The following is a 27,776-nucleotide window of genomic DNA, read 5'->3' on the forward strand; positions in this document are numbered from 1 at the left end:
TGGGAGCTCAACGAAGAAAGTTGTCGGCAAGCTCAAAGGTCCCGGGCTCCTAGCGGACCGGATGACGTTTCCGGCTACCTTGGCATTACGAGGAGTTTTGTCAGGTCTATCACGAACTTATGAGCCTCTCTGACGTGTCTTGCGTCTCATCCTGCAGCGAGTTCAGGTTGATCGAGACAACAGATAGTTCAGTATCTCAATACGATTTGACTATAAAGTGACATTGGCCCGAGCCTTCCATATAACAATTTTGTCTTTCCATGTCCCATTCCATACCCGAAATGGTCCAGAACACCATGCAAGAGGCTCTGAACGCTCAAATGAATGCAAGAAACAACGCAGTGACCTGGCATCAAGCTGCAAAGTCATACACTCTGACCTCGCCATCTTCTCCTCCTGAACATATTCTCCCGTCACTTAGACCGATGCAGGTCACTGGGCCAGCATGTCCGACAAATGTTTTCTCGGCTTTACCACTTCTCGGGTCCCAGACTTTGACAGTCCTGTCATGCGAGCCAGACACGATGCGTAATGTATCTGCAGCGATTGTCCAGACGCCTTCTACATGGCCAAAGTAGGTGCGAACACATCGACCAGAAGAAGTCTCCCACAGGCGGATTGTGTTGTCGAGCGCTGAGGTCAGGATATAGCGTGGCGGTAGCGGCCGATCTGGCTGGCTGGGAAACAGAGCAGCATACGACTCGACCGAGGCAGTGCGGCGAAGTTCTGGCTGCTCCTCATGACCATCGTCGAAGGATCTGCTGTCGGTCGAAATGTGATCGTCGACAGGATCATCGGCCACAAATTCAGGAGGCAGTGGTATGACCTGCTGGACATGTCCCACGTGACCTTCGTAGGTCCGAATGATTCTGTGTGTGTCCAAGTCCCACAAATTAACCGTGCAGTCGTCAGAAGCGGTGAAGAGCGTCCGTGATGCCGAGTTAATGTGGACTGAGTTGACCCAGTCAGTGTGACCGCGTAATATGGAGACTTCTTTGTCCTTAAAGTTCCAGACACGAACTGTGTGGTCTGCCGAGCCAGACGCGACAAGCTTCTGATCGAAGTGAAGACTGATGACACCTTCAGTATGACCGTAGTGGGTTGCGAGGCATTCTCCAGTACGCCAGTTCCAGACCTTGAGGGTCTTGTCCAGACTTCCTGAGATCAGCTTTGTGTCGTCAATTTGTAGACAGCGAATGCCGGATCGGTGACCAGTCAAGGTCCGGATCACTTCACCGTTGTCCAGATCCCAGATCTTGATTGTGCAGTCATAAGAGCCTGTGGCGAGAATGTTGTCGACAAATTGCAGGGCCATGACGCCATTGCTGTGCCCACGGAGGACTTTGATATTACAGCGACCATATTTCCAGTTGGTTCCGACCTTGAAGCGGTCTTTGTAAACATCTTTCCATGGCCTTGTCTTCTTGAAATAATCGACATCTCCTGCACTTGATTTTTGGCGGACAGAAATTGGCGACAATCTGCCATCAGACGTCTTCTCGAGATCCGTTACTGCGTCCAGCGGGAGGTCTTCCTCTGGGATGGGTGTGATTGCGGGCGACCATTCGTTGAGACCCCTGCCGGCAGCTCGTAGCTGCATCTGTCGTTTGGTGGCACGTAGTCGTTTCCTGTCCAGCAATGGCAGACCCCATCCGCACTTGGTACATTTCCGATCAATGTGCTGCTCACACATGTGGTGCCACACGACATCGTCATCAGCCAATTGACGCCATTTCGAAGAGACCTGAGCAGCCTTGCACAGTGAAGTCGTGTCGAGGAACGACAAGATCCGAAACGATACCTCAGCTGGGAGAGCAGCCAAGAAGTCGATGCGAATCAGTTCGCGGACGTTAGCCGAGAGGTATGAGAGCTGAGGGAAGCAGCATTGCGCAAGAATGCCTTGCAGCATAAGCTTTCTGTGCTTGGCAGGAGCAGCAGAGAACAGCGACCAGGTCTGGACGATACCCTGGCGATCTTCCTCCGGCATTGCTTCTAGGTCTTTCTGAAGAGCCTCCATGGTTGGCTCGTCGGCCTGCTTTCGACAGAGCATATCAGGACGATGACGGTAGCAATACTTCGAGTTGGGGTCCACAGTCTTCTCGACTTCGATCTGTTTCTGGTTGACACCGCCAATTGGGGCATACTGAGTCGGTACGTGCTTCGCGAGGAAGGGTGCGACGGCATTTGAGGCCATTTTGGCGGTAGAGGCAGAGACCATGATCTTGTGTCGAGCCACATCGTTGTCATGCTCGTGCTCGTGATCTTCGGACGAGTGAATGTGTGAATGTACATGGTCACCGTTGGAATTTGACCGCATTCTCTTCCTTGGGCTCTCGTCCCAGCCGCGTGCGTCCTGCCATTCTTCCACCTCGAGTGATCTGAACGCGGCGTTCATGGTTACACAGTATCTCGACTATCTCAACAACATACGAAATGGGCATATGACAGCCGCATCGCACACAGTGGTGTGGGGGATGTGAAGCGTGGGTGTCGTGAGCGCAGATAAAGAGGCCAGTCTGCGGACGAGAGGCGGTGTGAGAGGCTCAGGGGGTCAGATTCGCAAGGTCGAGTCGCTATGGTGCAAGAAGGCGATCGAGATGTCAGCAGTAGGGGTAGTAGCAACTGGTGTAGCCTGAATGCTGGTATGGGATGGTCGCAAGAGAGGTGAGAGAGCAAGTTGGGGCAAGGCAGTTAATACCGCTTATCGGAGCGGGGTCTTTCCCACTTCTGCAAGATTTCAATTGGTGCAGTTTTCACCGATAGCCGGTGGCGCGATGCTTGGAGCAATGGCGTGCGACGGGGCGAAATGACATCTTTGTTGGTGTTTGCCATTTCAGTCCAGTGCCCCGTCCTTGAACAGGCAAGTGCCAGACTGGCCCATGCGTGCTTTCCGATGAATTAGAAAGCACCGGAAATGTGTGAAGGCCTCCCGACCAGAACATGTCGCTACCAGTGTCTACTGCGTCACTCAATCGTGCATCAAATGCATCGTCGCCGTCTCAGTCGGGGCAACAGGCAGGTCCTGTCACCATCGATACCCTGATATCGTACCTTGTCGCAGCGAAGCGCTCCCTCTCCAGTATCCACCATGTCCATCGTGCAACTACTGTCCTTGCGGAGGCCCGCTCCGCTATCGAGTCCACTGCCGCGTTGATCGCCCGCACTACGTACCTCCGCAGGAGTCTACAGTCCCAATTGAAGATCTTGCGGGGCATACAGTATGAACTTGAAGGCTCCGCAAATGCTGTCCAGGGCGAGTTCCAGGCTTTGATACAAGAACTGGACGCTGCGGGCAAGAGTCTTGAGCACACTATTCAGCGTCTCAAAAGCACGAGAATAGAGGATGCTTTCAAGCCACCTCCCACACCGTCTGAAGATCAGACCTCCGCGGTCGCCCCAAAAGACACTCTCTACGACTTCGTCGAGGAGTCGCCCGCGGAGCAGATCCGCGATGCCATGAAAGAAGTCATTGACACCGTCCAGGACAACCAGGAAGAGACCACTGCCTCCATCCGCAATCTCGAAGACGATCTTCAGATCATCAACGACCTCCTTACAGATAGACAAGATACTTCCACATCCATATCCGACGACTATGTACCTCCAGACCTCACTCACCTCCTTCGACAGCTCGAGTCTTACGCTCACTCGATGGCCCAATCACTGGAGTCACTGGTCAAGCACTTCGACCTCTGCGCAACTGCTATCAAGCATACTGAGGGCGCAGGCGCCGCTGTCTTGCGCAAGTACAAGGCAGGCAATCTCCCAGCTGACGTCGACGTTATCAACGAGGTCGAAGGGCCCACCGAGCCCATGAATGACGCAGAGCGTCTCGAAATGCTGTCTGTCCTCCAGAATGACGCTGCTGAAGTCGACGACGTTGTCTTGGAGATTGCCGGCCAAGCTGATGACATGGACGCCCACCTCAATGAGATTCTACACTGGCGCCGCCGCCATGAGCGCACCCACAGGGACGTGTCTGTGGAGGCGTTCCGCCGCCTTGAAACTCTAGGCGCGAAGCTGAGCGGCTTTGTAGCGGCTAGCAACGCCGCTGCGCAGCGATGGGCCGCCTCCCGCGAGTCTCTCAACGATGGCATCGCGGGCATGGAGGATCTAGAAGCCACGTACACGAATTTTCTGCACGCATACGACCGCCTCATCATCGAGGCAGCACGTCGGCGGTCCGTCAAGAAGCAAATGGAGCGCATTGTGGAGGACAGCCAGCGGACGCTGGATAATTTGTACGAGAAGGATCTGGGCGAGAGGCAGATGTTCAGGGAAGAGCTGGGCGACTTCTTGCCAAGCGACATTTGGGAGGGTCTGCATCTAGGGCCAGCAAGGTGGGATGTGAGGCGGGTGGATCAAGTCAGGGAGGGAAAGGAAGAGGAGGGTTGGCTAAGTGTGCCGGAGCTGGAGAGAGGTGTTGTGGAAGCGGCGTTGAGACGAGTCAGAGCGGATGGTGAGGCGGCTAGGTCGTGATATACTCAGCCTCGCCAGAATATGTACACAATGCCAGGGTCCTCCCGCACAATATGACGAGCCTCATTAGCAGTGCAGGAATAATATGTCTCGGCTACTCAACAGGTTCTCAGTGCTCTCTTTGATAATTCATGGACGTAGATCAACTTGGCAGAATCCCTGCATATCTAGATGAGTGGTTTGCCAAGAGAGGTTATGCAGCAAGCCGCATGACCATCGACTCGACAGCCACTTTCCCATTGTAGGCAGGCACTCCGTCAGGAAGGACAACGCATTCATATCAAGTGTAATTTGGTTGAGAATCTCATCATCGAACCCGAGTCCAGCCAACCACCACTCTTTCCCGGTCAACTTCGCGCGCTCGCTTGATGGAGTCGACGAGTGCAGTGGCAGACTTAGAAGTCCTTCAAGTTCACCTCACCTTCGAAATTTCGTGATAAGATGCCCCTTCACTCGACTTCGATGCGACAGGCAACAGTAGGCCTGTGAATTGCATCCAGCAGTGAATACCTCCCGATGGAAGCCGAATGATGGATCCGGAGCTAGCCCAATTTTCACCTTGATGAGAAAGTATAAGTAGGTTGTGTTGCTCGATACTCTTCCACATCTTTCCTCCTCTTCTCTCCAGACGACTCGAGAAGTTCGTCAACTATTGCCATGCCAAGCTAGCATCCTCTGCTACTTGACGGGGCGAACTTTAACATCCTTCCCCTGGAATATGCAATGACTACCGTTTACTCCGACTCTTCTGGGCGACGAGCTTCTTCTTAACGTTCTTGGGCATCTTGGTCATCCGCTTTTCGCGCTTCTCCTCTTTCACGGCTTGCTTGTGTGCTTTCTTGTCTTCTTTGGACTGGAAGCGCTTGCCACGTGGCTGGTGCGGCTCGTCGTCGGAAGCGTTGGAGGAATTTTCTAGGTTTGCGCCGCCACTGCCTTCTTCTTCGGAATCATTGTCTGAGTCGTTGTTTGACGCGACGGAGGCCTGGTCTTCCGAATCTTGTTCCTTGGCGGTGGTGGATCGCTGGATCTCGTCCTTGCTGGCCAAGAGGTCTTTGTATACTAGGGTATTCCGACCGGAAGTAGCAGCCATATCGGCGTCGCGCTCCGCGTCGTAGACTTCGTTCAGCGTTTGTGGGATGTACTGTTGTCGGAAAACGGCGTTGTCGACTTCGCTCTCCTCTAGATCTGTCTCCTTACGTGTGGACATGATATTGTTGATTTCCTTCTCTACAGTAGACTGGTCATGGGAGGATGGCGATGGTTGAAGAATAAAGTCGTAGACGGCGCGGTCGGAGAGCACAAACACGGTTTTTCGTTTGAAGAAGTCGTTTACATTCTTGATGTCCATCCGCAGGAAATCGAGGGAGCGTGGGTGATCGTGCTCAACGGACTGGGAGACGTCAATTATATATGGTTTGTTGTCGTGGTAGAGGATGTTGTATTCGGACAGATCGGCGTGGATTAGGTGGCAGACGTGGTACATGAGTCGCATGTACGCCAGGACCGTGATGTAGATTGCTCGCCAGCGTGGGATGGGGTCGCCGTCCACGAACTCCACATCCTTCAGCCGCGGGGAGGCGATGCCTTTGCTATCGCCGAGGAATGACATTGCTAGGACGTGTAAACGGAGGTAGAGCGGTTCGGGTGATGGGATGCCTGCAGCGTGAATTCGTTTGAGGTTTCGCATCTCCTTCTCAGCCCAGACCTTGACTATTGCGCGATTGCTGGATTTGTTGAAGCCGTGACGGAAGCGGTACTCACCGGCAACATACTTTTCGCGGTCTTTGAAAACGAGGATGGACGTCTTGTAGACTTTGATTGCTCGATGGGTTTCTTCGAGAGCTTCGTTCAGGGACATGGCGTGGTAGACATTTGCTTCCTTGCCTGTCGAGATGACGCCGTTGATCTCAGAGACGATGTTTCGATTGATCATTTGCAGGAGAATCATGCGCGTTCGTGGGTCGAGCACTTGTTCTGACGTGGCGCGTTCGCTTTTGTCGGCGCCCTTGCCGTGATAGGTCCCTGAATACTTGTCTTCCAGCCTTAATTTTGCCGCGTGCTTGTTTAGCACATTCATTTGGTCGTCTTTACCTCCTCCAGACGATTGCGGGTTCGCTTTGGGATACTGTGACGCAGGCACACCCGAACCAATGGCTTCGTTCAACCTTCTCTGTCTGTTGTAAGACTTGGTTAGATCTGAAGGGTTAGCAGTCATCAAGTCCTCGTCATCCTGCTCGTCCAGAATGTCTTCGTAATCATCATCCTCTTCCTCCACTGGGGCCTGATCCTGCTCGTCGCCTGGTAGCACCATACCTTGAGCAGCACGCTGGTCATTTACGTAGCCTTGATTAGGCACATATGTGTGCGTGGGACCTACGCCGTCGGCGACGCTGTCAGTATTTGAGGCCATGTTGCAGATACTAGAGCGTCGCCAGAGGGCGCCTGGCCAAGTATGGAGAATACAATAGTCTAGAATATGGGTACAGTGGCAAGTGATGCTGTCTTCGGTCGAGACAAAAATGTCTTGGCGAGCGGATTTTCTCTTGCCCCAAATTTGACCCGATTGGGACGCGACTGCCCGCGCGTGTCGCGTCTTGGTTGAAGTCATCCCAATATCTCGACGCAGGTCAACCTTGCACCAGGAATTCGGTGTCCAAGGTCCTCCAGATACTTGAGCCCCGTCGACAAGATGTACATCAAGCAGATCACAATCCAGGGTTTCAAAAGGTGTGCACCCTGACTTGACGTGCCCCACCAGTCCGCTAACAGAACTGCAGTTACAAGAACCAGACTGTGGTCGACCCTTTCTCGCCGAAGCTGAATGTTGTCGTCGGTCGCAATGGCTCTGGAAAGAGTAACTTCTTTGCCGCCATTCGATTTGTTCTCAATGATGACTACCAAAATATGGATCGCGAGCACCGACAAGCCCTTCTTCACGAAGGTCATGGCTCAGCAATCATGTCTGCGTATGTGGAACTAGTCTTCACACAATGCGGTCAGCGCTTTCAGACGAACGACGATGAGCTTATTTTGCGCCGCACCATCGGCATGAAGAAGGACGAATACACTGTCAATCGCAAGAACACCACAAAAGGCGAAGTCATGCAGATGCTTGAAACTGCCGGCTTCTCTCGTCAGAATCCCTACTACATTGTGCCACAAGGTCGCATCACGCGCTTGACCAACATGAAAGATTCTGAGCGATTGGGCCTTCTCAAGAGCGTCGCAGGAACACAGCACTTCACGGCTAAGAAGGAAGAGTCGATGAAGATTCTCAATGACACCAACAATAAATTGACGGCAATTGACGACATATTCAAGCAAATCAATGATCGGATGAGCGATCTCGAAGAGGAACAGCAGGAGTTGCGCGAATTCCAGGAGGCAGACAAGGAGAGAAAAGGCCTGGAGTGGGCTTTATACTCTCGAGAGCAAAATGAGATCCAGCATTCACTCGACAGCATCGATCAGAATCGCGACCGAGGCATTGATGGAGCCGATGAAGGACGCGCCAAGTTCGATGAGGGTGAAGATGCCCTCCAAGAGATCCTGGAACACATTCAGACCTTGAAGCAGGAAATTTCTACCGCCAGAATCGAGAAGAAGCAGTACGAAGATGAGAGACGAGACAAAGCCAAGGAGCGTGCACAGGTCGATCTCGATGTCAGAAATATGCGCGACTCGCGTGACGCCTCACAGAATGCCAGAGCTGCCCGAAGCACGGATATAAAGTCTTTAAAGGCCCAGATCAAGCAGGCAGAACAAGATCTTGCCAAGATCACCCCAAAGTTCGATGCTGAGTCCAAGAAAGAGAAGGCTGTGAAGGCACGGCTCGATGAGGACGAGGCTACTCAGCAGCGATTATACGGCAAACAGGGCCGAAACGCTCGCTTCAAATCGAAGGCTGAGCGCGATGCGTGGCTGCAGAAACAAATCGATGAGAGCTTCGAGGCCTATAGTTCGTTCAGGTCGACCAAGCTCACAACGACCGAGAATATTGCCGCAATCGAAAATGACATCGAGAAAGCCGAGAATGACATCAAGCAGATGAAGACTCAGATTGACGAAGGAGGCAACACATTCGAGAAGCAAATTCAGACCAAGATTCAAGAACGCGATAATCTGATGGACGAACGAAAGCGACTCTGGCGTACCGATGCTTCGCTCGAATCGACACTCAGTGCGAGTAGGGAGAAATTGCGTCAGCACGAGCGTGCGTTATCGCACATGATGGACCACAACACGTCTAAGGGACTGGATGCTGTGCGTCGTATCAAGCGCCAACATAATCTCACCGGCTGCTTTGGCACACTAGCCGAGCTGATCACCGTGCCGGAGCATCACACTGCGGTCGAAGCGGTGGCCGGCAATTCTATCTTTCACTATGTGGTTGACACAGATGAGACTGCGAGCAAGTGCATGGAGATCCTGAACAGAGAACGAGCAGGCCGCATCACATTCATGCCGCTCAATCGTCTTCACCCAAAGGCAGTCAACTTCCCACAGGCACAAGATGCGAGGCCATTGACGGAGCTGATTCAGTTCGACCGGAAGTACGAGAAAGCTGTAAATCAAGTCTTTGGCAGAGCCATTGTGGCACAAAATCTTAGCGTTGCCTCACAATACGCACGAACTCATGGCCTGACCGCGGTGACTCCTGAGGGTGATCGCTCGGACAAGAAGGGCGCACTGACAGGTGGCTACCATGACCAACGACACTCACGTCTGAAGACTGTACAAATCGTCAATGCTGCTCGTGCAGAGTTCGAGGCAGCCGAGGAAGAGCTTCGCACAACCAGAGACAACATCGAGCGACTGAGTCAGCGGATCACGAACGCTGTGGGTGAGGTACAGAAGCTTGAGCGCGAGCAAAAGAAGACCGAGGGCAATGTCAAGCAGTTCCGGCAGGATATCGCTTCTAAGACCGAGTTGCTCGGCCGATTAAAGAACGATCTAGAGTCCAAGAACAAGCAGGCAGAGACCATCGCTGCCCGCATGAATGAGTTGGAGCAACAGCAGACCGTCTTCGGGGCTGAAAAGAACTCAGAGTTCAAGAAGGCATTGACCCAAGCAGAAGAAGCTCAGCTCGAGAAAGCAACGACCAGCGTGCAAAAGCTACGGCAAGAGTACAATCAGCTTGCATCGGCCAGAGCAGAAGTCGAAGCGCAGAAACTTGAAATCGAGCTGAGATTGAACAGCAGTCTCAGACCTCGACTTGCGGCTCTGGAGGCCTACGAAGATGACGAGGGCTCACCGTCGACAACTCTCCAGTCGCGTGAGCGTGAAATGGAGCGGCTCAATGCGGACTTCGATAGCATTGTTCAGCAACTCAAGCAACTCGAGGATTCGATTGAAACGAAGTCTACGCAGGTTGCGGAGCTCGAAGCCCAGGCTGCCGAGACCCGACGAGCGCAGGAGGAGCTGCAGAAGTCGATCGACAAAGCCCAGCGACGACTCGAGAAAGCAGTGCAGAAGCGGGCAACGTTGATTGCCGCCCGGCAAGACGTCGCGGAAAACATTCGTGACCTCGGTGCTGTTCCTGAGGAAATGAAGGCCAAGTACAAGCGGACTGAATCTGACAAGATTGTCAAGCGACTACAGAAAGTCAAAGACTCGTTGAAGAAGTACACATCGGTCAACAAGCATGCCTACGAGCACTATCGCAAATCACAGAAGGCACGAGAGGAGCTGGAGCAGCGACGTGAAGAACTGAACAAAGGCAAGGAGTCTATTCAGCGTCTCATCGAATCGCTCGACCAGCGCAAAGACGAGGCTATCGAGCGCACCTTCAAACAAGTCTCGAAGGCATTTTCGGAAGTGTTCAAAAAGCTGGTTCCGGCCGGCTACGGTCGTCTCAAGATCATCAGAGATCGCGATGTACGAGAGAACGAGGACGAATCCGAGGACGAGCGTCCGAGGAATAAGAAAGGTATTGAGAACTACCGGGGCGTGGACATCTCTGTCAGTTTCAACAGCAAGCACGATGATCAGCAGCGAATACAGCAGTTGAGTGGCGGGCAGAAGAGTAAGTCCACTCGTCTCTAACATAATTGCAAGACTGACTTGATCCAGGTTTATGCTCTCTTGCCTTGATTTTTGCCATTCAGGCTACCGACCCGGCTCCTTTCTACATCTTCGACGAGATCGACGCCAACCTGGACGCTCAGTATCGCACAGCTGTAGCGGAGCATCTTCACTATCTCGCTGAGAAGGGCAACGAGGAGTCTGAAGATGGTGAAGAAGACCCATCCGGCGGCCAATTCATCTGTACCACTTTCCGACCGGAGATGTTGCGGGTGGCAGAGAAGTGCTACGGCGTGACGTTCGCCAACAACGTCAGTGCGATTCGTGTCGAGAGCATGGAGAATGCTCTGGACTTTGTGGAGAGCCAGACTCAGTGATCTGGATGGCTCTAGGCTGCTGATCTGACGAGGGATGATTCATGTCGATCGGTACCCTTCACGCATCATGATATGAACATGTACAACTGGGACGAAGCTCGTGTGACTAACAGCATGGCGCTCGGGTCGGGAAGCATGGCTGCAGTGGGTTTAGCAAGCACTGCGGCCTGATGGGCGATTGCTTCTGGCTTGCGGTTGTTGTTTGATACTAGCCAAATCAAAAGTCAATCACATGCTCGTGTGCCCACGTTCCCGTTAAACGACGCGTCTCAGCGCGTTTTGGTGGGGGTTTTCTTGGCGGTGACAGAGATTTGTACGAGTCTTCACCGATGGCATTGTCGACTTCCCTCTTGCTACTCACGCTGTGCGTGAGGCAGTGACGACGGCTTGTTATACATCCCGGCTCTAGGATCTCTCTTGCTCTTTATTGTAGGCCCGTCCCAGAAGCCAAAGAGGTTTCACATTCGTTCGGCGGGTTTTCTCGAGTCTTCAAGCCAAATTTTTGACCGTAAACATGAAATATGTGTTGGTCAGTGGTGGTGTCATATCAGGCATCGGGAAGGGCGTCATCGGTATGCATGTGCCCGGCATACAGACGTGGTTGTGCTGACAAGTCCATAGCCTCTTCGACCGGCCTGCTACTCAAAACGATTGGCATGAAGGTGACTTCGATCAAGATCGACCCGTACATGAATGTCGATGCCGGGACTATGGCGCCCACTGAGTATGGAACCTACCAGAGCGATTTGATTCGGCTCTAACAGCGACAGGCATGGAGAGTGCTTCGTGCTGGACGACGGCGGCGAAGTCGACCTCGATCTCGGCAACTACGAGCGCTATCTCAACATCACGTTGAGGCGCGACAACAGCATAACGACGGGCAGAATGTACCAGCACGTCATCGACCGGGAGCGCAGGGGCGACTACCTAGGCAAGACAGTGCAGATCGTGCCGCATCTCACAAATGCAATTCAAGACTGGATCGATAGGGTTGCCAGGACATGCGTCGACGACACAAACGAAGAGCCGGATGTCTGCATAATCGAGCTTGGAGGCACAGTCGGTGACATCGAGAGCGCGCCCTTCATTGAAGCAATGCGGCAACTGCGAAGAAGAGCTGGAAAGAACAATTTCTGTCAGATTCACGTCTCGTTGATACCCGTCGTCAGCGGCGAGCAGAAGACAAAGCCGACCCAAGCGGCCATCAGAGACGCCCGATCAGCAGGTCTACAGCCAGACCTCATCGCTTGCCGATGCATACAACCCCTAGAAGACTCCACCAAGAACAAAGTGGCCATGTTCTGCGAGGTCGACCCCCAACAGGTCATCGCCGTCCACGACGTCAACTCGACCTACCACGTTCCCCTCCTCCTCGAAAAGCAAGGCTTCGTCAACGAGCTCAAATCCCGCCTCAACATCGACCAATCCACCATCTCCCCCTCTCTCGTCACGAAAGGCCAGTCAATCTGGCACGAATGGAAAACCCTCACCACATCCCAAGACCGCTTCCTCGAGGACGAAAAAGTCACCATCGCCCTCGTCGGCAAATACACCAACCTACACGACTCCTACCTCTCTGTGATCAAATCCCTTGAACACAGCGCCATGGCTGTTGGCCGCAAACTCAACCTCATCTGGGTCGACGCATCCGAACTCGAGCAGCAGAACACCGACGCATACTACAAATCCTGGCATCAGGTTCGCACTGCGGACGGCGTCCTCGTCCCGGGTGGGTTTGGGCAACGAGGCACAGAGGGCATGATCGCGGCTGCCACCTACGCACGCACAGCCAAGAAACCCTACTTGGGAATTTGCCTGGGCATGCAGCTCGCCGTCATCGAGTACGCCCGCAATGTCTGCGGCATGGCCGGTGCGAACAGCGTCGAGCTAGAAGCCGAAACCCCACATCCCATGATCATCTACATGCCCGAAATCGACAAGAACACAATGGGCGGCAACATGCGTCTCGGCATCCGACCCACCCTCTTCCAACAGGGCTCCGAATGGTCGAAACTCCGCAAACTCTACAACAACGCGCCCGAGGTTCTGGAGCGCCACAGGCATCGCTACGAGGTCAACCCAGCGTACATCGAGCAACTGAGCGCCGCGGGGCTGAATTTCATAGGCAAGGACGACAAAGGCGAGCGGATGGAGATAGTAGAATTGCAGGACCATCCGTGGTATGTGGGTGTGCAGTTCCATCCGGAATTTTTGAGTCGGGTGTTGAAGCCGAGTGTGCCGTATCTGGGGTTTGTGGCCGCTTGTGCTGGATTGCTCGATGAAGTGACTGCTAGTATGCAAGGTGGCGGTGGTGCCAGCCTGGTGAATGGCAGTGAGAACGGGAGAGCGAGTCCGTTGCAGAATGGTGGGGTGTTGCTCAATGGGATGCGGTCGGGCTCGAACGGAAGCTTCTGATCTACAGACTCAGATAGCGTGCTACATCGGCAACGTGGGTAGAGACGGCGGTCTGACATGAAAGACCTTTAGAGCATGCAAAGGACGCAGGTTATGATAGCATTGATCTGGAAATGTATTGGTATAGTCATACACAAATGTAAATGAAAAATCCGCTGAAGCCAGCCGGCTCGCTACCACGTAGACCTAGACTCTCACAGCATGACGCCCAACAGCAATAGCACAATCCCGCTCAACAGCGACCAACCAAACACCCTCGGAGCAGCAGCGCCGCTCTGCCCCTGCCCGCTGACCGCCGTCGAGGTCGAGCTCGAGCTCGAGCTGGCGATCGGCGTGCACGTCGTGGGGACGTCAAAGGAGAAGCTCATCGTCATAGTCGGTATCGTCATGATGTCTGATGCTGTTGTGGTCGTCTCTTCTCCAGCCCGCTTCATCATCTCATTCCTCTGCAACAGAGCCTCATAGACGTCGCGCTTCGCGTTCCTCAGCATCTCTGGATATGGTGCCTGCTCCACCTCACGCTTTGGAAGGCCGCGGCGATCGAGGCCTGCCATTCGCTGCTGGAAGCGCTGAGCTCCTGGTGTTACTGCTTTGTCTTCGGCGTCCTCTAGCGCATAGGACAAGTGTCTCTTGTTGTGTGTTGCGTCCGTGAAAGGCAGGCTATCCGGCAGGCTCACGTCGCTGACATTCGCCGGAATCTCCCCAGTGTTGAAGTATGCGGCAATCTTGGTGTTGAGGTCTTTGGACGGGTCGCGTCCTGCACAATGCCCAGTGCCGTTGTGAAAGGCGATTGCGCTGCCTACAAAGCCTGCGCTGGAGTTCTTAGCAGAGATCGACGGTGTCACGGGATCGTGGAACCCTTGCACGAACAGGATCGGGTTCTTCGTGGTGATGTTGGTGAAGGGTTTCTGTGGTCGTTCTTTCGCGCTGATGTTCCAGGGACCGCAGCTATACGCCAAGCTGAGGATGGTTTCGAAGCCATACTTGCTGTGCGTCTTGAAGGCGTCCATGTATTCGCGGAAGCTTTCGCCGTTGGTCGCGTTCAGGCGGATACCATCGCCGCAGGTGACTGCGTCGAGGAGATTGGTGTTAGCATCGTCGCTGCTTTGGGCGTTCATGGGGTTGAACGGAGTGTCACGTTTTTGCTTTCGTGCGGCGGCGTTAGTTGTGTTGTCGCGGTTGTTGTAGTAGATCGCGAGCTGTTTCGCACCTTCCTTGTACAAGGCTTTACCTTCGAATGTCATCTTTTGCATTATCGACATGATGGAACCGTACTCGACGGGCTGTTTGTCCTCGTCGTGGGTTGTCGTATTGCCTGTGCGGACGCTGTTGTAGAATGTCCAGTATTGGTTTAGTAGCTGTTGACCAGATAAACCCTCCTGAGCGAGCTCGCAGTGTTCATGGCCGGCTTCGGCGCAGGCGTTGAAGAAGTATTCCAGGGCTGGGTCGAAGTCCGAGACTGCTTCATCGCCAAGGCCGTAGTAGTAGTCCGAGGGATTGATGTTGCCGTCGAGTACCATGCGCTCGATACGGTCCGGAAACATTGCACCAATTGTTGCTCCCAAGAGAGTGCCGTATGAGAAGCCATAGTACCTGATCAGTTCATCCTGGCCCAAACTCCTCGCGAGCAGATCGACATCTCTGGCTACAAACGCGGTACCAACGAGCTGACCCGCAAGATTGTAGGTATCGTCAGCGCAGACTTCAGCAAATGCCTTGTACGCATCGAATTGCTCTTGAAACCACTCCGGAGTTTCTGGCAGCGCACTGTCATTCTGTGAAGGTAGAAGAGTGGTGTCAAAGTCGCCAAGGTCGTCGGTGTCGATATCGCTAATGTTTTGCGCCGCCATTTGGATAGCTTGCTTGTCTGGACACAGATACGCCGCATTGAGTCCGACACCTCGCGGGTCGAAGGAGATCAAATCGAAGTCTGTGCCGACGTAGGCTTGAATGTTATCGCCGCTGCCACCAGCAAAGCTTTGGATTCCACTCCCGCCCGGGCCTCCTGGATTGACGATGACGGACTGGTTGCGCGGATTAGAAGCGTTGGCTGGCACGCGCACCACAGGCATCTGTAGCGTGCCTAGTGAGAGGTCTGTGTAGTCGATGGGCACATCCAGCATGCCGCATTGTAGTCGAGGTGACCCATTGGTGGGACAATCGACCCATGCAATGGCCTTGCTACCCGTAGTGCCTTGGACATTCGTGCCATTGGAAACAGGAGCATATCCTATGGGACACTGAGTGCTGATGACGATGCCGGCGTACAAGGCTGAGGCCTGTAAGAGCGTGCTTATCAGCTGTCTCGGCATGGTGTTGAAGCTCGAGCCCTATAGAGCGTGAGTCCATAGCGACTTTGGTGCTATCGACCATGAGCGCCTTATACGCTGCAGTCTGACCAAACATCCTCGTGGTAGTCAGGTTCAAAGTGCCCTGTGGCTGGACTTCGTCGTTGCTACAGACACGAGATTGAAGCGAAACCTACACAGTATGTCGGCTCTCCACCGACTCAAGGTTTCCAGGAACGGCGGTACACAGGAAGATGCCGACGGCGGGGACTGGCTTGCAACCTGACGACAACTAGAGCGTGCCCTTCGACACCCATCAGCTTTGTTGTTCGTAGTCCCAGCGCAGTCCTCGACGGACTACACGACGAGTTGAGCGCTTCTGTACATTGTCAATAAAACCCATCGAGGACTCCTGGTCAAGCTCTCAGGCAACTTCTCCATGTGAACTTGAGCGTAGCCAGGAATGACGGCGTAGAGTGCGGAACTCAGAGTGGAACATCACCATGTGGTACCACTGCTAGGTTGGACAGAAGAGACCCTGCCTAGAACGTAGTAGGAATGTGCATTTTTATGGAAGAGATTATATAAGCCAAATGATCAGTTGGAAAATCACTTGGTTATAAGCATCGGACCCGATAGAAGTCCGATCTAGGAAGGAGGAATGCCTGTTTCAGAATAAAGGTCTGGCAAGTTCAGGCTGTCTTCGAAACATACCTCACTCTCACCTCACCAAACCTCTGAAGTCCTTCGCTACTCATACCAGAGCCTGATTAACGTCGCTCGCGTGTCAAACAGGAGTGATGAACGTGCCACTGCTTGGGAAGAATTTTGATCCATCTGACGAGATTCACAGGAAATATTTAATAGTACTTCGTTTGAGTAGCACCTGCTCAACACATGCGACAAAGAGGAATTCTGCTTCCGGACAGAGTGCTTTCCCGTCGACCCTTCCCCTTGAAGTGACAACGGCAAGTCCGCGATTCAGGTCACCCTCCTGCTTCCCAAGGTCAACTGGTTCTCTTCAACCATCTTCAAAACCCCCCTCAGCTCTGAGTCATACGAAGCATATATTCGACATCATCCAACTTCTGCTTCCGAACCCCGACACAGATCGAAGGAGTCATGGCTCAGTGGTTTAGAGCATGCGATTGCAAATCGCAAGGTCCTGTGTTCGAATCACAGTGATTCCTCACAGAAAAGTTCCGTTTTGCTCTTTTCTGTTTTCCCCTTTTTGCCGTACGTTCGGTAACTTGCTCTGAAACCCCTACCCTCGGCACAATGAAAGCCTGTCCTCCAATCCCGGTCTCATTGGCTACCAGATGTATCGATACTTGGGAACACCATCAGCCCCTCTGTCCCGCAGCCCATCTTGAGCTTCTCCCTTGCGCGGAATAACGCCACTCTTCTCCATTTTGCGGTTCTGGAAGATGAGAATAGTGGCCAAAAGCGCGCTGCAGAACGTAATGAGCAGACAGAATGCCGCTGAAATCCACATGCCCTTGCGGTAGAATGGCTTCTCGGAGGCAGGGAAGACCTGGACGACGTTGTCAGCAAGCCTGTATACAACAATGAATGGGCAACTCACATTCGTCCCCAAAAGCGGGCCAAACTGCCCCAACGTCGCCAACACAGTCATCCCACCTGCGCGCTTGCTCTCCGTGCTATGAATATTGCTCACCCATGCCAACGTCAGCGCCACACAGCAGAACACCTGCACGCTCAGGAAAACGCCAACATAACGCGGCACCACTCCTGTGCAAGTCGCTTGCATAATAAACCCGATCGCAGCGACCAAGCTTGCAAAGATGATGAATGGCGCGCGCTTGTTGAAGCGATCCGACAGCCACGTCAACAACAAAATCATGAAGAAGCACAACACATAAGGCGGCGCGCTGAGCCCATTGCTCTGAATCTTCGTGAAAGCTCCCATCTGGCTAATGATAGTCGGCACAAACAGCGGTAAGCTCGCGAAGCTGACGTTGCAGGAAAAGTACATCACTCCAGGGATGTACGACTTGGGATCCTTGAGGGCAGCGAGCACGTGTTTGTACTGGAAGCCCGTAGCCCGGTCTGGATCAGCGACCTGGTTGCGCGCGATGGCCGCGGCGGCGATTTGCTTCTCGCGATCCGACAGAAATTTGGCCTTGGACAGGGAGTCTGGGAGGACGTAAAAGGCTACGAAGGCAATGCAGCAGGTTGGGAGACCTTCAATGATGAAGAGGATCTGCCAGGGTTCGATGTGAGAGGATTTGATCTGGGAGATTCTGTGTGGTGGGCAGCACGGGTTAGTAGCTGTAAGGTTGGAAGGGCTGGCTGGATGTGACAGGGACGACAACAGACGGCGAGTAGCCCGAAGAGGGAGGGATGGTTCTCACCCATAAGCCAGCGCACCTCCGTAAGCGTTTGCCATCGCGGCTCCTGAGATGAAGACGCCGTGTCGGAAGCCAACCTTGTCCCTGGGATAGAAGAAGCTCAAATATAGCGGCACGCCTGGTCCAAACATCGCTTCAAATATACCGAGGAGGAAGCGGCAAGCCATGAGAGATCCCCAGCCCGTGACGCCGGCCTGGACAGTCGCGATGACGCCCCAGCCGAAGACCGCGATCGCGCAGTATATGTGCGCCGGGAATCTTTTCCAGCCCATGAGTAGCCATTGGAAGAGGATGTCTATTGCCAAGTGGTCAGTCATGTTCTGTCGCGGCGAATCCTGTCGAAGGAGGCTATAGATAGAGGAGATGGAAGGAACCCACAGGCAATGTAGAAAATTGTCCCCAGCCAGTTGTACCGCCATCCCGTCAGGTTGATCCGTTCCTCCAAGCCAGCGAGCCGTGCATTGCCGAGATTCGATCTGTCTAGGACTGACAGACTATATAGGATGAAGACAAAGGGCAACAAATGCCAATCGAGCTGGAGAAGGGGTGAGTCAAGTGCTTTGCGAATTCTTGTGGGTACTCACCTTGCGAAACACAGCATCTTCTTCCGCTTTGCTCGCAACGAGACTTGAATCTTGGTGCACGCCAGCGATGTGCGGTTGGTCGTTGATGTGCTTCTCATTGTCGTAATGAGCGGTCGTAGGATCGTCAGAACTCAAAGAAGGCTCACGATGGTCGTGGTGAACTTTCTCTGCCATGTTGACTGCAGCTCGCTTGCAAGGAGGTGCTGCTGCAAACGAGAGTGCTATGAACCGGTCTAAATCACCTGACGCGACAGAAGAGCAGATACAACTGCAACGGGTTGCGGAAGTGCTTATAGTCTTTGCCTTGGGTAGTGGGGGAAAGTCAACTTCACCGGGTGCCGTCCTTCGAACGGTCACAACGAGCAGAGGACAAAAGCGGTACTAAGTATGCAAGACAATGCGGAGAAAGGAAGGACTGGAGTTGAGCTTACGTCTCTCTCGTTGAGAAGAACAAATGGTCGCCACACGATGTCCTACTAGTCGTGCCGTTGGCAGGGTGTCGGCAAAGCGGCTGAGCGGTTAGGCACATATGCTTTCATTCCGGAAGGGTATCATTGATCAGCAGTGCTGCTTTTTCAATCTACCCACACGTTCGTACAGTGCTTTGCCCCAGATCTGCGATGAGAGATGGCCTTCTTGCGCCGTCGCTGCTGCTATCGCATTGACTCAGCAGTTGTCAAGTCGTTCCTGCTGGTGGGTAAGGCATGCCGGCTGGCATCTGACCACTTCGCAGAAGTTCGAAGCCGGGAAAACATTGAAGCCCATTCCGAAGTCTCGACGTTAAGCCGTACTTGCCTCGAATTAAGCTCCCCAAGCTCTTTCTAGGCGCTGTCGCGAGGGTGTCATTGGCAGGAGCGATGCGGATTTGTGGGCTTGTGGGCTTGAGTCAGGGGCCCTGCACGCCAAAAGTTGGGGTAACGAGGACGATGACGAACTTTGGGGGCCTCGGGCGGTCCATCGGTCATGAAAGCCGTGCAAACTCTTCCTCGGGGCTAGAGAACGGATGGGTATACTGCCCAGGTGAGGTCCCAGACCACACGGGTACGTGAGTCTGCAACTCCACGGGTACCATCCAGGCGATCCCAACCTCTTATAATGCACACACTCCAGCAACAACACAGCATAACGCTCGGAAATTGACCGAGCAAGCAGATATTTGAGGTTACGGGTCTGTCAGTAGGTAGCTGACCATAAGTGCATACTTTCTGCATATGTACCAGTAGCGCATTTTTGATAGCGGCCATGGGCTCGATCAGTGACGAGAAGTATGACTACGATGTGATAGTTGTTGGTTCGGGCAATGCAGGTTTCTCAGCCGCTGCCGCTGCAAAAGAACATGACCCAAACCTTCGAGTACTTCTGCTTGAGAAGGCACCCGAGGAGTGGGCTGGCGGGAACAGCACGTTCACCGCCGGCGCATATCGCACAGTCTTCCACGGGCTCGACGATGTGCTTCCACTGGTCAACAATGCTCCCCCCGATGTCGCCAGCCGGATCGATATGTCGCCGTACATGGAGGAGGATTTCATGCACGACCTGCAACGTGTGACGAACGGTAAGACTGATCCAGAGCTATCGAAGGTCCTGGTCAGGGAGAGCAGAGCGACAACGAAATGGCTGGCGAAGAACGGTATACAGTTCCAATTCAGCTTCAATCGACAGGCATATGAGATCGACGGAAGATTTAAGTTCTGGGGAGGAATGGTGCTGATGGTCGAGGACGGCGGTAAGGGACTGACAAGAATGCATCAGGCCAATGCGCGGCGGAAAGGCGTGGAGGTCCTGTACGAGTGTCCAGTCGTGGGCTTGGTGCGAGATGAGCCAACTGGACCAGTAGTGGGCGTCGAGGTCCGAATGAGAGGCAGCGACAGAACGAAGACGATCCGCTCGAGAGGCGGTGTGATTCTGTCCGCCGGTGGCTTCGAGGCAGATAGCGATATGAGGGAGAAGCATCTTGGTCCGGGATGGTCTAAGGCGTACGTCCGGGGTACACCTCATAATACCGGCGATTTGCTCAAGCTGGCCATGAAAGCTGGCGCCGCAACCGTCGGCTTCGACCCAGTCTCTGCTGGCTGCCACGCGACTTGCTGGGATGCCAACGCTAGCAATACCACTGGTGACCGCGTTCTCTCCAATCAGTACACAAAATCAGGATATCCGCTGGGGCTGATGCTCAATACGCAAGGAAAGAGGTTCGTCAACGAAGGGATAGATATGCGGAACTATACGTACGCTGTGTTCGGCAAGGCAATCCTCCGACAGCCCTCGGGCGTCGTCTTCCAGGTCTGGGATGCAGATGGTACCAGCTGGCTGCGGAAGGAGGAATATGCGCCGGATGTCGTGCAGCGAATCACTACTGAGTCGTTGCAAGAACTCGCGAAAAAGCTGGCGGAACAAGGCTTGCAGGCTCCAGACGACTTTGTACGGACCATTGAAGAGTACAACGCTGCTGTTGCTGAGCATCGGAAGGAGAACCCAGACGTCAAGTTCGATCCATCGAAGAAAGATGGTCTGTCGACTCGGTCTTCTGGAGGCGGACTGGAGCTTGACAAGACCAATTGGGCACTACCGATCGCGAAGCCGCCCTTCTTGGCTGTAAAGGTGGCCTGTGGTGTCACGTTCACGTTCGGTGGTCTCAGAGCAGACCCGAATACTGCTGCTGTACTCGCCGACGAGCAGGACGGAAGCAGGTGGCGGCCGATTGAAGGTCTGTTTGTTGCTGGGGAGATGCTCGGAGGCTTGTTCAACGAGAATTACCCTGGTGGCTCAGGTTTGACTGCTGGAGCTGTGTTTGGTCGGAAAGCAGGGACTGCTGCTGCGAAGAGGGCACTTGAAAAGAGCTAGGGCTTCTTCGCAACTTGCAGCGTATTGCCTACGACAATCGATGAAACGACTCTTCAGTCAGGCCTACGAGGTCGAATCTGCTCGATCCCAGACCTGATCGCACCACCTTCAAGTGAAAATTTCTCGTCACCGCTTCGCTTCTTGGACACGCAACTGCGGAGCTGCACTCTCGCACGGTACCTCGCTCGTCCCTACATTATAGCCTCAAAACACAATTCACCATGTTTCAAACTCTTTCTACGCCATCTTGGGTACGCGATCACGCTCCGTCCTCAATCTTATGATCCAGTCACTGACATGATCCTGCCAGGCCAAGGCCGAACCGAACCTCGTCAGCATGCCACGCGAGATTCTGGAGAGAATCATCAGCTTCGCCATCCCGGATAGCGTCTGTGTCACCACCACCTATGTACCAGGTTCTTGGAAGCATGATCGACCACTTGAATGGGTACCAGGCTTTTGGAAGCAAGGTCGACCATTCAAGTGGGACCCAGACTGGGTTTCTGGGCTTCTCGCGGTTTCCAAACGGCTTCGTAAGGTCGCTCGAAGTACCCTCGCTCAACGTGTCCAAACAATCGCCAAGGTACAGGGCTCCTCGTGGTACCACTACCACTATCCCCGGAATCCAGCCAGAGTCGATCGGGCGACGAGAGACTATTTCACAAAGGTGCTTACACGGAATGAAGAGCAGACTCTACATAGCGCTTGAAGCGGGATGACCGACGGCGAGACCATCGGAGTCATGTGGTCATTCCGTGAGGAAGTCGCCACGAGGTCACTACGCGTGCTCCTGCTCCACGCAACTTTCCTTCAGAGACTCGCGCCTCCCAGAGTCGATCACTACGGGACGTCTGACGCTTGAGGTAATTGAGATAAATTCGATTAATCTTGATGTCGATATCTAAATTACGCTTCTTGTACTCTTCCGACAAATTGCTCTTGTCGATGACCGGTGTTGGCCTACCCATGAATAGCACATTTTGTCGTATACCCCAGCTCCTTTCTTACATGCCGCTACAGTCTTCGCTTCGGCAAGTCTTCCCTCAATAAAAGCCTATCATATCCGGCTCCACAGTCTGTGCTCGACGAGATGTAGGTAGTGCCTCAGTCTTTCGTCGGAGACTTTCGTGAGTCGTCCTCGATAACCTCATCTTATTCTCCTGTACTACCCGGTGGCCATTTCTTTGACATCGCCGAGATCGGTAGTGTCTGACAGCAACGAACGTTGATGCAAAGGTAAGTAGAAAGACAAGTCCCAGCCACGGATTGTGCGTGCCTTTAGGAACAACTCTCCACTGCACATGTAGGTCTTTAGCGAAGACTTCAGATGCCACAGCACGTATAGCCCAGCCAAGTACTGGTGCGAAAGTCAGCCTCTGAGTTTCTGTCTCGTTGGATGTAGTACACTTACCAGATAAGCAGATGATCGTGACAGCATAGCGGATGTAACCCATCGACATCAGAAGGATTGAAACTGCAGCACAGCCAGAGACAAGCATGAACGTGGTCCCGACTCTCCTCGTCACGACAGCATTAACGACCTTCAGAACTGGTTCAGCACGCTTCAGCAGCATGTTGATCTCCCCAATCGAATCGGCAATCTTGGTTTCGAGCTGCTCGGTAAAGGCCAGAGATTCTCGCTGTCGCCGAAGTTGCACTTGCTGTGTCGTGCCAAATTCGAGCTGGCCACCGGCTAGCTCAGCATGTCGTGCTGCAACGTCTCTCATGGCGTTCTTGAGCAGCTGCGAAGCGGCATCGGACTGGAGTGCAATGCCGTTGCTGGCCTGCTCGGAGGAAGCAAGGAGCGATTGGATCGCGAGATCAATGTCAGTCATGCCATGCTTCTGCTGTTGCAGTAGCTCAAAGAATGTCGCTTGATAAGCAGCCAGCAAATTTTCGTGCCCATTGCGAGCTACCAAGAAGTGCCCAGCATAATGTTCCAAGTCCTGTGTCTGTCAGTTGAATTCAATAGTGCATTGAATCACTTACACCGCGCATCTGCTCAACCTGACCACCCAGATCACTCATCTTGGCGTTTGCGTTAGTCGCCAATTTGTCGATCTGAGCCGTCCAGATCCGTTCAAACTCTATCATCTTCTTTCGCACATCATGACGCTCTTGCTCGATGTCATCTTTGCGTTGTTGCTCCATGTCGTGGATCTGTCGCAGAAAGGACATACGCATCTCGAGTTGGGCAGCATGCGCCTCTTGTTCGAATCGAAATGTCTGCACCCATTCAGGAATGATGCTGTTGACATCATTGAGAAGTTCCACGATCATTCGAGATGCATTCTCCGTACCTGGCACCTCGCAAAGAGTGTTTGCATCTTGCCGATGACTGGTGAACGATGTCCACATGTTGTCGACCTTGAAGAGCTCCTTCAGACAAGAGTCGAGCTCTCTTGTCGATGGAAGGTTCGCTGCATCGGTCAAGCTTGCCTTCGATGCATGGAACCATGCACGTTGTCCCGGGTTCAGCAGAACAGCACAACTTCGAGGGACGCTGACTGATGCACTGTCCATATCGATCATAGCGGCACGCACACCATAGATCTTCTTGGCTTTGCCTTCCAGGTCTCTGGCCTGCTTGGGATCCTCAGTATCTGTCGCAGACTTACAGATTCGCAGCAGATCCATGGCGGCATCCTGCAGTAGCCCTGAATCTGACAGTCGATCTTTGAGCAGGACCGCAGCTCGCTGTAGGATGACATTGGCATTCATATTCCGCTGGAGGATGGCGCCTGTGAGATCAAGCTCACTGGTGGAAGCGTCCCATTGAACTAATTGTGTTAGCGCGACACAACGAACTGCTGATCACCTGCTGATCAACCTACCGGTAGTCCTCAGGTCCGCGCTCGGGTCTACGCCGTGAGCGAGAGTGGTTATGAGAAGAGAGAAGAGTAAAGCATAGCCTCCGACGGCCTTGACCATCCCAATGGGCGTGGAAACAAGCATTGGGAACATTCTTTGGGTCCATAGGACGGGAATAGAATGCAGTCGTGGGCCAGACTGTACAGACGGAGTCATAACATCGGAGAGAAGGAAATAGTCGATTATAAGATGGAAGGGATCGAATACAGACTGCAATAATAATCGTGCTAGAGCGACTGCTGCTAGCAGTGAAATGACTTTAAGCCGGCGGTGAATGTCGACTTGCGAATGGTGAAGCACGAAAGTCGGACGCGTTCTCTTACTCTGAACTGGACATGTCGATCGTGACTTACGCTTCGAGCAGCTTTTGGTACATTTGCTCATACAAACTTGCTCGAAAGATGGGCAAGCGTGAAGAAGGAAGGAGTTCGACATGAACGCGAACTCAAGGAGAAGCCACGAAAGTCCCACAAGGCTGTCTATCAGCCTTACACGATATATTTCTTGACCTCGTCGCCGACCTTCGCAGCTCTTCGATATTGCGACGACCGATCAACCTCGCTGTGCCACTGCCTGAGTCACTGCCTACGGGCCTCTATACTACAGGAGTACTCCCTAGCACTCTCGTCAGCCTTCGTTGAAGGACTTCCCACCATGGCCTGCACAGGCCTGCGACCCAGCTTCCGCAAGCTCCTACAGCAAGCCTCGCGCACCCACGACGTCCCATCATTCCTCGTTCCAGCACTGTCTGGGCGCACAAACCGACACACAAAGTCACGGACATTCTCAACGACACGCACGCAATGCTCGCGGATAGGAAGAGAGCCAATAACAATACCACCAGACGTCTCGCTACGCTTCTTCGACCTGCCCATTGAAAATGCACGGTCACGCAAAGCCGACACACCAACCTCTGCGGTCGAAGTAAAAGGCCCTCTCGGCAGCCTCACACTCGCGCTCCCACCCTACCTAACAACAACCCTCACCGACTCCTCCCGCAAACTCCTCACCCGCGTGCAAACTCCAACCCTCAAACACCAACGCGCCATGTGGGGCACAATGACCTCGCACCTCTCCAACCTCATCTCCGGCGTGAGCGAAGGCCACGTCTGCATCCTGCGCCTCGTTGGCGTCGGCTACCGCGCCACCCTCGAACCCACACCCTTGGTCCCCACCTCCATCATCGAGTACCCCAACCAGCCCTTCCTGAACCTAAAGCTAGGCTTCGCACATCCAGTGGAGATGGGCGTGCCAGAAGGCGTGAAAGCGAGTGTGCCGCAGCCGACGCGGATACTGCTGGAGGGGCCGGATAAGCAGGTGGTGACGCATTTTGCGGCGAAGATTAGGAAGTGGAGGCGGCCGGAGCCGTACAAGGGCAAAGGGATTTATGTCAATGATGAGACGATCAAACTGAAGGCGAAGAAGATCAAGTAGACGGAAACGGGGCGGACGGCCAAGTTGGACAGCGCATTGAAAGGGCACGAAAGCGGTGTCCGAACGATTTGAGCGATCTGTACATTTTATGCTGCGCTTGTGTATACATATGTATGGATGGTTAGCATGCACATATCTGTGCAACCTCCAGACAAAAGTTGCTTGTGGCGCTCAGGAGTACTGAACACGGCTTCATCCCCTCAAGTCTTCATCACCACACTGATCTAAACCTTACTCGTCTTCGCACCCAGGACCTCCTTCACAGCCGCCAGCACCTCAGCATGCACATTTTTGGGGCTCGCCACAACACCCTTATTCTCCGTTAACGTCCTTCCCCGACTGAAGTCCAACCGCTTCCCTTGCACATCCGTGACTTCTCCACCCGCCTCTCTCACGATCAGATCTCCCGCCGCATGATCCCAGATCTTCTCGACGTAGTCCTTTCTAACTGGCAGCCTCAGGTATACATCGCCCGCGCCTCTCGCCACTGAGCCGTACTTGGCCTGTGAATCCATCTGTACGGGCTTGCCGGTGATGCCGAGTTTGGCCGCAATGTCGGCATTGTCGCCCTTGGAGGAGTGCCCTGGCTCAACAGACTCGCAGAGCACGGCTTGGCTGACATCTGTGATCTTGCTGACTGTGATGGCGTGGCCTTTGCCGACGGCTTTCCGGGTCAGTGGTTGGGAGTTGGCGCCTTGGCCCTTGATGGCGGAGAAGAGCACACCGTAGCCTTCTTTGTCTGTGGCTGCGGCGCCGATGTCCTCTGTCAGAGCAACGGAGTCGTCGACGGGCAGATTTGGGCAGCCGAGGACGCCGACTTGCACTTCGCCGTCAACCATCAGGGCGAGACAGACGGCATACTGTCCCCCACGGAGGAAACCCTTTGTACCGTCGATAGGGTCAAGTGCCCAGATACGACCTTTGTTGCCACCAGCAGAGTTGCCTGCGTCAATGGCGTCGAGCATGTCAGATTCAGAAGAGATCGGGCCACCGAGTAGACTGTCAGACTCCGCATCGTCGAGCTTGACGTCCTTGACGAGTTCCCAGATCTTGGACGACAACGAGGTGTCGGTGCGTAGGGTGGACGCTTCTTCCTCGCCAACGACCTCGTCCTGCGGAAAGTTCTTCTTGATGGCGGAGATGATTAGGGCTTGGGCGCCATAGTCGCCGATTGTGACTGGGGAGGCATCGTCTTTGCTGATGGTACCCTTAGCTTTGGCAGAGAAAACGGACTTGGTCAGGATGGAGGCGCGAGCGACGGCAAGGAGAGCCACTTTCAGTTCCTGATCGTAAGCCATGGCTGTGAAGTTAGTACCTAGTCTGAAGGCTGTGAGAGAAGAACTCGAGGAGAAGACTCTCGTTGGGAAGCGGAAGTGACTGAGAACAGTCGAGAGCCTGTGACCGATGTTGGGCGTGTAGACCGGAGCCAGCGCGGTAAGTACGACCAGAAAGATTGATGTTACGAAGACAGCCCGACCAGTCGTCAAGTGCGATGCTCTCATCAAACGATGCAAGAGCAATAACCCGCCCCAAGTACGTCTATTCGGGTTGTTCTGGGTTCAAGATCCTCACACTGTGACCGGGTCCTCGAATGCAATTGGCTTGCTTACACCACTGATGGCGTTGCGCTAGGCGGACGTTGTATGCTAACGCTATCGATCTGGTCGGTGTCAAGAGTGCTACAGTCGCGCGGATGGAGATGCGAATTTTCGAAGACACATGTCGGTGTGGAAGTCATTGATCGGCATGTCCATCTGCAAACACCGATCTTGGCATTATCTGCGGATCTAATATCAAGGCCTATCATCGATTTATCTGTCTCTCGTGACCAAGATCATTGAATTACTATACAAGCTGACTCAAGCATGACTCGCTCAATAGGTTGCCGGCTTCTTGTCCTCGCCGGAGAGAAGACAACAACGAAGCGCAGTGCCGGATATGCTGAGCCAACTTAAGGCATCAAGCCACATCTCGGGAGCAAGCGATGTAGCGAAAGAAGTACCTGCATAATCGATAGCGGCGCGAGCATGCCTGCAGCCTTCCATCTTTTATAATCTTGAGCCTTGTATCCTGCCTATACCACGAGAC

The 27,776-nt window shown here is 53.6% G+C and overlaps 12 protein-coding genes across 12 annotated transcripts; 6 read left to right on the plus strand and 6 right to left on the minus strand.

Annotated features, from left to right (window-relative positions):
- Nucleotides 1-352: 352 nt before the first annotated feature.
- On the minus strand, nt 353-2,395 carry AB675_4065 (putative E3 ubiquitin ligase complex SCF subunit sconB; the record flags this gene model as incomplete). The annotated part of the gene is made up of 1 exon (XM_018144176.1): nt 353-2,395. One exon carries the CDS (start codon nt 2,393-2,395, stop codon nt 353-355), a length of 2,043 nt encoding a protein of 680 aa, XP_017994442.1.
- A 545-nt stretch (nt 2,396-2,940) lies between these two features.
- Nucleotides 2,941-4,479, plus strand: AB675_4066 (Autophagy-related protein 17; the record flags this gene model as incomplete). Its single annotated transcript, XM_018144177.1, has 1 exon — nt 2,941-4,479. One exon carries the CDS (start codon nt 2,941-2,943, stop codon nt 4,477-4,479), a length of 1,539 nt encoding a protein of 512 aa, XP_017994441.1.
- A 727-nt stretch (nt 4,480-5,206) lies between these two features.
- Nucleotides 5,207-6,889, minus strand: AB675_4067 (Serine/threonine-protein kinase rio1; the record flags this gene model as incomplete). The annotated part of the gene is made up of 1 exon (XM_018144178.1): nt 5,207-6,889. The coding sequence occupies one exon, from the start codon at nt 6,887-6,889 to the stop codon at nt 5,207-5,209; it is 1,683 nt and encodes a 560-aa protein (XP_017994432.1).
- Nucleotides 6,890-7,168: 279 nt separating this feature from the next.
- Nucleotides 7,169-10,880, plus strand: AB675_4068 (Chromosome segregation protein sudA; the record flags this gene model as incomplete). The annotated part of the gene is made up of 3 exons (XM_018144179.1): nt 7,169-7,206; nt 7,257-10,504; nt 10,552-10,880. The coding sequence occupies 3 exons, from the start codon at nt 7,169-7,171 to the stop codon at nt 10,878-10,880; spliced, it is 3,615 nt and encodes a 1,204-aa protein (XP_017994435.1).
- Nucleotides 10,881-11,394: 514 nt separating this feature from the next.
- On the plus strand, nt 11,395-13,295 carry AB675_4069 (CTP synthase; the record flags this gene model as incomplete). Its single annotated transcript, XM_018144180.1, has 3 exons — nt 11,395-11,452; nt 11,502-11,604; nt 11,651-13,295. The coding sequence occupies 3 exons, from the start codon at nt 11,395-11,397 to the stop codon at nt 13,293-13,295; spliced, it is 1,806 nt and encodes a 601-aa protein (XP_017994452.1).
- Nucleotides 13,296-13,489: 194 nt separating this feature from the next.
- On the minus strand, nt 13,490-15,607 carry AB675_4070 (Tripeptidyl aminopeptidase; the record flags this gene model as incomplete). Its single annotated transcript, XM_018144182.1, has 1 exon — nt 13,490-15,607. One exon carries the CDS (start codon nt 15,605-15,607, stop codon nt 13,490-13,492), a length of 2,118 nt encoding a protein of 705 aa, XP_017994439.1.
- Nucleotides 15,608-16,895: 1,288 nt separating this feature from the next.
- On the minus strand, nt 16,896-18,713 carry AB675_4071 (High-affinity nicotinic acid transporter; the record flags this gene model as incomplete). Its single annotated transcript, XM_018144183.1, has 5 exons — nt 16,896-17,117; nt 17,169-17,847; nt 17,959-18,250; nt 18,334-18,490; nt 18,540-18,713. 5 exons carry the CDS (start codon nt 18,711-18,713, stop codon nt 16,896-16,898), a joined length of 1,524 nt encoding a protein of 507 aa, XP_017994443.1.
- Nucleotides 18,714-19,781: 1,068 nt separating this feature from the next.
- Nucleotides 19,782-21,383, plus strand: AB675_4072 (Fumarate flavoprotein subunit; the record flags this gene model as incomplete). Its single annotated transcript, XM_018144184.1, has 1 exon — nt 19,782-21,383. One exon carries the CDS (start codon nt 19,782-19,784, stop codon nt 21,381-21,383), a length of 1,602 nt encoding a protein of 533 aa, XP_017994424.1.
- Nucleotides 21,384-21,604: 221 nt separating this feature from the next.
- On the plus strand, nt 21,605-22,092 carry AB675_4073 (uncharacterized protein; the record flags this gene model as incomplete). Its single annotated transcript, XM_018144185.1, has 2 exons — nt 21,605-21,634; nt 21,694-22,092. 2 exons carry the CDS (start codon nt 21,605-21,607, stop codon nt 22,090-22,092), a joined length of 429 nt encoding a protein of 142 aa, XP_017994450.1.
- A 334-nt stretch (nt 22,093-22,426) lies between these two features.
- Nucleotides 22,427-24,347, minus strand: AB675_4074 (uncharacterized protein; the record flags this gene model as incomplete). Its single annotated transcript, XM_018144186.1, has 4 exons — nt 22,427-22,740; nt 22,795-23,329; nt 23,373-24,163; nt 24,218-24,347. 4 exons carry the CDS (start codon nt 24,345-24,347, stop codon nt 22,427-22,429), a joined length of 1,770 nt encoding a protein of 589 aa, XP_017994434.1.
- Nucleotides 24,348-24,908: 561 nt separating this feature from the next.
- On the plus strand, nt 24,909-25,688 carry AB675_4075 (54S ribosomal protein L6, mitochondrial; the record flags this gene model as incomplete). The annotated part of the gene is made up of 1 exon (XM_018144187.1): nt 24,909-25,688. One exon carries the CDS (start codon nt 24,909-24,911, stop codon nt 25,686-25,688), a length of 780 nt encoding a protein of 259 aa, XP_017994453.1.
- Nucleotides 25,689-25,912: 224 nt separating this feature from the next.
- AB675_4076 (3'(2'),5'-bisphosphate nucleotidase) lies at nt 25,913-26,986 on the minus strand (the record flags this gene model as incomplete). Its single annotated transcript, XM_018144188.1, has 1 exon — nt 25,913-26,986. One exon carries the CDS (start codon nt 26,984-26,986, stop codon nt 25,913-25,915), a length of 1,074 nt encoding a protein of 357 aa, XP_017994444.1.
- Nucleotides 26,987-27,776: the final 790 nt, after the last annotated feature.

The sequence above is a fragment of the Cyphellophora attinorum genome (genome assembly GCF_001299255.1).
Source record: "Cyphellophora attinorum strain CBS 131958 chromosome Unknown Contig59, whole genome shotgun sequence".
In the NCBI taxonomy this organism is placed as follows: domain Eukaryota; kingdom Fungi; phylum Ascomycota; class Eurotiomycetes; order Chaetothyriales; family Cyphellophoraceae; genus Cyphellophora; species Cyphellophora attinorum.